This window comes from Dermacentor albipictus, chromosome 1, assembly GCF_038994185.2.
Source record: "Dermacentor albipictus isolate Rhodes 1998 colony chromosome 1, USDA_Dalb.pri_finalv2, whole genome shotgun sequence".
Classification (NCBI taxonomy): domain Eukaryota; kingdom Metazoa; phylum Arthropoda; class Arachnida; order Ixodida; family Ixodidae; genus Dermacentor; species Dermacentor albipictus.
Window position 1 is genome coordinate 434,250,888 of NC_091821.1, and position 7,400 is coordinate 434,258,287.

At 47.4% G+C, this 7,400-nt stretch overlaps 1 protein-coding gene across 1 annotated transcript; it reads left to right on the forward strand.

Moving 5' to 3' along the window:
• The first annotated feature begins 3,340 nt into the window (after nt 1–3,340).
• LOC135908262 (NPC intracellular cholesterol transporter 1-like) lies at nt 3,341–4,882 on the forward strand. The gene has a single exon (XM_065440039.2). The coding sequence runs from the start codon at nt 3,421–3,423 to the stop codon at nt 4,198–4,200; it is 780 nt and encodes a 259-aa protein (XP_065296111.1). The 5' UTR covers nt 3,341–3,420; the 3' UTR covers nt 4,201–4,882.
• The last annotated feature ends 2,518 nt before the right edge of the window (nt 4,883–7,400 follow it).

Sequence of the window (7,400 nt, forward strand, 5' to 3'; positions counted from 1 at the left end):
ATATATATATATATATATATATATATGTGTGTGTGTGTGTGTGTGCGTGCGTGCGTGCGTGCGTGCGCGTGCGTGTGTGTGTGTGTGTTTGTGTGTTTGTGTTTGTGTCTGTGTGTGCGTGTGTGTGCGCGTGCGCGTGTGTGTGTGTGTGTGCGTGCGTGCATGCGTGCATGTGTGCGTGTGTGTGTGTGTATGTGTGTGTGTGTGTGCGTGTGTGTGTGTGTGTGTGTGTGTGTGTGTGTGTGTGTGTGTGTGTGTGTGTGTGTGTGTGTGTGTGTGTGTGTGTGTGTGTGTGTGTGTGCTTAAATGATGAGTATAGTCTAAAAAACACACACACACCGCATATATCATGCGCCATTCACATGGATGAATCACATTTATGGAGCTCAACTGAAATGAAGCGAAGAAAATGAACACACTTCAGTTTAGGGTGCAATGCACGAAACAAAACTTTGAAAATAGCGCCTAAATAAAGAGCAAAGCTTGTAGTGGCGAACATAAGTACAAATAAAGGACCTCAACAATAACCGCCTGTATCTCAGCCACGAGCAGGAAATAGGCGTGCTTTCATGCAAGAGAGGCTGTCTTTTTCTTCTTATTTTATTTTTATTTAGTAACATGTTCCAGAGCCTATGACTCAAAAATATACGGTGAAAAGAAACTCTAGATGCACAGTCTCGCATGCCAGATGCACGGGAGTTTTTCGCGGCCGAAAACGCGCTTCAAATTCCATGCGAAGTTTCAATATGGGAGCCTATCCAAAAATTGTCGTCATTAGGAGGTATAGTGTTTCGCAGATAAAAAATGGTTTGCAAGGAAACTAAGACGTCCATTGCAATATTACAGAGTTTCACTGATTTCAAACACTTCGCTTTCAACTTGCCGTTCGTAACAGCCCGTCTCGAAACGGCTAAAGAACGCCGTTCCACAAACGCTGCCTTCGCCACACAGTCACAACACCGAAGCGCAAAATAATCGATAGAAACCTGTTGGCCAGTCATGTGCAAGTGGTCGGTCCGCTGTCGAGCGCCTCCGACGAAAGGAGATCACACTCGTCGATTAAAGTGAACGTGAGTTTGATACGGACGTGCGCTGCACGTTTTGTTCGCTTTAACTCTGCAGCAGGTTTGCTACTAGCGGCGCTACGTCAGCACTTGCGTCATAAGGAACAATTCGAATAATAAAGCTCACGGGGCGCGGCGTGCTGGTGGAGCATCCAAGCTCCATACTCTGGCGCCCCTAATTTTCAATAATGCTAAGAACGGAGTAATCGTCAAATTGTCATGATGTGACATGATGGGATGAATTGATGTTGCTACAAAATAAAACGGCTTTGCTAGCTTAAAAGCAAACACTCGTGTACGGCGAATAATATCCTTCAGATGTGATCGTTTTGAAGTGTTTATTTCTTTTTTGCTTTTAATCACGGTTGATTCCAATGCATTCATGTTAATTGTTAAGAAGAGGTCCCTCTGCTGCTGTGTATGTAAACACATGTATACCACCGATGAAGCAATTAACTGAAGTCGATAGGGCGAACTCACTTTACTAGTTTCTTTGGTCTGTAAGCATTAATACCTCGAACACGTAATAACATATACTACTGATAAAACAATAACTGAAGTCGATACGCTTACTTCAATTTCCTTTATTTTTTTCGTTGGTAACCAATAATAGCTCGGACCTTACTAAACTTTACCAAGTACTGGGTGATATAAGTAACAAGCGTTAAGTTGCCTTCCTTTAGTAACTAACTTTTGTTGGTAGTGTGTTTGACAAAATTATGGGCTGTGACATTTCGCCAGCGTATAGTACAGATGTGCTAAGACAGGGGACGGGGTTTAGACAAAATTTCTCCTTAAAGCACAACTTTCATCAAATATAGCGACGTCTACGCCATCAAACGCGTCCTTAAGTGGCACTCAATGTGCCGACATTGCCATATATATATATATATATATATATATATATATATATATATATATATATATATATATATATATATATATATATATATATATATATATATGCGGGGTTTTACGTTTCAAAGCCACAATATGATTATGAAGCAGGCCGTAGTTCAGGATTCCGGTTTAATGTTGATCGCCTGAAGTTCTTTTACATGCACCTAAATTCAAGTACCCGAAAATCTTGCATTCTGCCCCCCCCTCCTCCCCCACCGAAATGCAGTCGCCAGGCTTCGAAACCGCGATTTCGTGCTTGGCGGCGCAACGTCACTGACAACAAGCTGTCGCGGCAGGTACCTTTTTCCCAAAGCACGAAATGAGGTTGTCGTCAGAACGCGGTCAGCAGTGCCATTCTTTGCATACAAAACAGTTCGAGCACACTTGTCACCACCTGTACATTGAGAAATTGCTTTCCTTACGAAGCCTGCGCTGTGGCAGCGCAAATTGAAATTCCTAAAACCAGCGACGATTCGTTCCATAATTTCCCTGACATCCCCTTCTGTATCAACTTTTATTACTTGGCAGTGGTTCGGGAACAAAAGTTACATCAAATAATTATGCGATATCGTCGCTTATAGTCGTATGGTGAGAAAGAGTAACAAGACTAGCCATTTTGTTAACCGTAAATGTCTTCGCTGGCAAATCGGATAGAGCAACCTAGCTAGCTTCCTGGTCGAATCAGCTTCCTTGGCGGTACAACACGCGCTTTCATGCAGGACTTTCCTCCGTTACTCTACGCCGTCTTCGTGGAAGGCAGGAAGGTGGTCCCGGCCCCTCCTCGGACGTGACCACTTTACCAACTCGCGGAACAACTGCTTCTATAGATACCGGGACGACGCGGCCGGTGGCAGAATACCGGAATATGGGAGGCGGCCGGTTGGTTTTAGACACACAGCTCACGCTGGCGGGAAGCAGCAATTGCTCATAAAAAGCTACAGAGACAAGACAATGACAAAGGCCCTCGCTCGCACGGAAGGGGGTGCGCGCTTCACGCGAAGCGGTGCTTTTTCGTGCTAAGCCGGTGGCCGCGCGAGCCGCCGCTGGGTATGTGGGGCGCGTGTCTGGCAACTCTCCAGCAGGAGCAGCTATCCGCAGAACCAATCGGAGCCGGCCGAATTATGTTAATTACGCAAGGAGAGCGGCTACGGCGGAGGGGAGAAGCGAGATTCGTTCTCAACCTTGACTATAATCGCCAACCTCCTTCCCTTTTCTCGAGACTCGCTTATTTTTCTTCTCACTGCTCTCGAACTAACGTGGAAGTAGGAAGCCGAGAGAGGGAGTCGCCCCCCTGGCCTCCTCGACCTTCGCCGATCGCGCTGGGAGAGTGTGCGACGGCAGCGCTCCTCCGTGATCAAAATACGGCGGAACCACGCGTCGAAGACACTCGTATATCTGGTAGAACCCGTCGCGAGCCACAGACCAGTGCCGCCACGGGCAACGACAGAGCACAGCCATGGAGTCATTCAGGACTACGCTCCTTCTGGCAGCAGCGCTGCTGCTCGGCTACGTCGCCTGCGTCGACGCGGCCAAGTGCTCGATGCACGGCTTCTGCGACAACAAGAAGAAGGTGCCGTGCATCTACAACGGCGTGCCCAAGCCGGTCACGGACGAGGCGGTGCGAGCCATCATGAAGGAGACTTGCGGCGACTACTTCCAGATCCACGGGGACTCGCTCTGCTGCGACGGCGCGCAGATCAAGGAGCTCGCGAAGCAGGTGAAGGCTCTCGAAGGCCTGGGTCTGCGACGCTGCGAGGCCTGCTACGCCAACTTCCAGAAGCTCCTGTGCAACATGGCCTGCTCGCCGCACCAGGGAGACTTCCTGCAGGTCGTGCACTACGACGAAGAGCCGCACGAGTTGGCGGAACACGTGAACTTCTACGTAGACTACGTGACCATGCGCGCCCTCTACGCGTCTTGCATTAACCCGAGGAAGTTCATTCGGTTCGCACCGCTGTCCTTCGCGCTCTGCGGCCAGGACTACCAGAACTGCACCATGAACCTGTGGTACGGCGCCCTGGGCAAGAGACGAGTGGGACTGACCTCCGTGGACGTAACGTACGAGCCTGTCACCAAGGAGGCGATCTTCACCGGGCTGCGGGAGTACAGGCCCTTCAAGGACTCCATGTACGGCTGCAACGAGACCGTCTCCGGCAAGGCATGCGCGTGCGAGGACTGCGAAGCGGTCTGCGAGAACGCCGACGATGCCGCGAAGCCCGTGCCGCTGAGCACGTGAGGACTCGAGGGTGCCGAGGCTACCAGGCAGAAGATACTGATCTTGTCTGCCGCACTTTTCGTTGTGCTGTTTCATGCCGAGGCATACGTGGTGTTGAGTGAAGCCGTCTTTGTGTCCCGGAGGTCTTATTGACTGTGCTCCCAACGGGAGCTTTCGAAACACACTGCTGTCTTATGTCATTTCTTCATACGTCCTATCCCTCTCATCGTCTGTAATATTTTTGTTGTTTTTGCTTCCTTTGCTGTAGATCCTCTTCTGTGGATTGATTTCTCTTCTGTCTTCACACCACAGAAGATCCATGGTTCCTTGAAATGTAGTCCATGTTAGCTTCACTGCGCCTAAGCAAAGAAAATGCTGATGCAATAAACACTGAACCTCGAAGTATTTAAATGAGTGCGTAATACAGATTATATGAAGGGCACTTCAACGTAACCATCAGAATGAGGTAACGCAAATGGCACCCCAATTTGCAAAAATAGGTGCCGTTGTCAAATCGTGTCTGATTTTTGATGCTTTCTGAAGTGTTCTCGAAGCTCAAAAGTGCTGTTTACCTATTTATCTATATAAAAACACGTCTTTGATGAAAGAAGAAATAAAGCAACGCCCTTACCGCTGTCCACAATTGTACAATGCGCACATCTTGTACCATAAACTTTACGAGAAATAAAACATGGCACATCTATCTTGCCTGAGCTCATTCCGTGCAACACACATTGCGTCTGCTGCCCGCCTGCTCCAGAAAGATAGAAGGCAAAGATCCTGTTTTGCAGGTCGCTGGGTCCACAGTGCCGTGCAGTGAATTATATGCCTTCCACGCACCTACTTCCTTGATCAGCTTTCCACCTTATGCTCTTTCGTTTTCACAGACAACGCTCATTTTCTTTATTCTGTATACATTCGTGCCTCGATTTCACATTGCTGGTTTATTCTTTCTATTAAGCCGTGAACGCACGAAGTGCTGAAGAGCGCGAAAAAGCTTTTTGACGATGTAAGTTATCATAGAACAGAGCAGGTTGTCAAGTATTCTTGCGGATTGCGAAAATAAATTACGTAATAAATAGGTATTAGGTGCGCAGTTGCCGTCAAAAGTTTACAGAAGTTTACAAGGAAGGTTACATAAGTTCGATAGGGCGAAACGCAGAAACACCCGTGTTCCATGCATTGTCTGCACGTTAACAGATATAATATTTTGCATTTGGGTACTGTGAGTTTATCTGCTCAGAATGTTGGTGCTGCGTTATGTCAGACCGCCAGCAGGGGGAAGTACTTACTTGAGCACGCACTATGTATCACAGACAAACCGTAATGCCAACAACTAGTTAAAGCACGGGCGCGCTCGTGAGATAAATTTTAATGATAGGTGAGGGCGTTAGCCGAGCAAAAGGTATGGCAAGCTACAACAGGTTCACTTTATAACACGAGACCAAAGGACGTAAGGAGCGGGAGAAAAAAAAGTTTATTTTCGTCAGATGTTGGCGTTTTTTTGAATAACTGGGTTCTTTCTTCTGCCAGGCGGTTTGAGGTAACCGTGAGCCGGCAATGGAAAATAGGTCACATGCACTCGCGTAAAAGCTTTTTAAAAAAAAAGCATTTTAAAACCGCATTTTATTAATTCGAGCAGGATATATTTCACAGGAAGGTGGACGTTTGAAGTGAAAATCCGGTGGTCGAAACGTTGAAGTGACAACCACGTGAACCCATATCGAAACGCTGCTCGAAGCCAATGTTTCGACATAAGGCCCTGACAAAGACGTTGACTCAAGCGACATTCCTTGTTCCACCACTGCTCATGACACTTGATTTTATTAATGAACTACAACTTTAAACATCAGGTAATTAACTGAAAATTTAGTTTTTCAATCATATTTATTCAATATAGTGGGAAAAATGAAGATTAGGCTTGGTTTCGCACACTTAATCCTCATACGGGTTACTTCCCATTCTTCGTATCCTCCTGTATCAGCAGGGTGGTTTTTACGTGTGAGCTTAGATTTTACGTGTGAGCTTAGGCGTCATTCGCAGGACCAGAGGCGTCTGAGTCCGAATGAAAGTCTGTTACGACCACAGGCTTAAAACTCGAGTGGCTGCTATACGCCTGCGTGCCGGATACCGTTTCTCATCTCCCGCCGCGTCTTCCACGATCTTCCGGCTTGCTTGCTTGCTTGCTTGCTTGCTTGCTTGCTTGCTTGCTTGCTTGCTTGCTTGCTTGCTTTGCTTTGCTTTGCTTTGCTTTGCTTTGCTTTGTTTGCTTGCTTGCTTGCTTGCTTGCTTGCTTGCTTGCTTGCTTGCTTGCTTGCTTGCTTGCTTGCTTGCTCCCCGACCATTCCTCGTTTCTTTTGCAGGGAAGCTGTTAGCCACGAGTCGGTCGGGATTTTTCGGGGCTCGCTCACCCAAAATCCGGCAGCTGGAAAAGAGATTTGTGTTTGAGTTTCCGTGTAACGGAATAATGTTTTCTCGTTACATTTCTCGTTACATTACAATCCGATGCTATCACGGCTGTAGGTTGCGTGTAATTCGTACTTTACGAATTGTCGGACGCATATTACTTTGCGAAATCCAATTATTTCAATAACGCACTTGCACCAGGCGCAGGGTTTACAAGAATGACGATGGACCTCGAACGACATATGGAAAAGGGCTTTGTCTTTCACTTTCCGCGTAACAAAATTACGTTTTCTCGGGTATTTGTACAAAACTCCGAAGCCATCACGTCTGCAGCTTGCATGCGTATAAGTTGTATTGTACGCATTTTCTGATGCAGTTTCCTTTTAAGCTAGTTCGAAAAGGCACTTGCGCTTGGTGGACAGCCTAGAAGAATGAGGATGCATGTTGCATAGCCGCCGTGGTTGCTCCGTGGCTATGGTGTTGGGCTGCTGAGCACGAGGTCGTGGGATCGAATCCCGGCCACGGCGGCCGCATTTGGATGGGGGCGAAATGCGAAAACACCCGTGTGCTTAGATTTAGGTGCACGTTAAAGAACCCCAGGTGGTCAAAATTTCCGGAGTCCTCCACTACGGCGTGCCTCATAATGAGAAAGTGGTTTTGGCACGTAAAACCCCAAATATTATTATTATTATGCATGTTGCACTTCGGCACACGTGCGTGCGCGCGTGACGTATGTTGCTTGTGGCAACGTATGTTGCTCGCGTAACGTCGTGTCTAACGTCCGCACCAGCCTGCACATCCAGTTTCACAGGGTG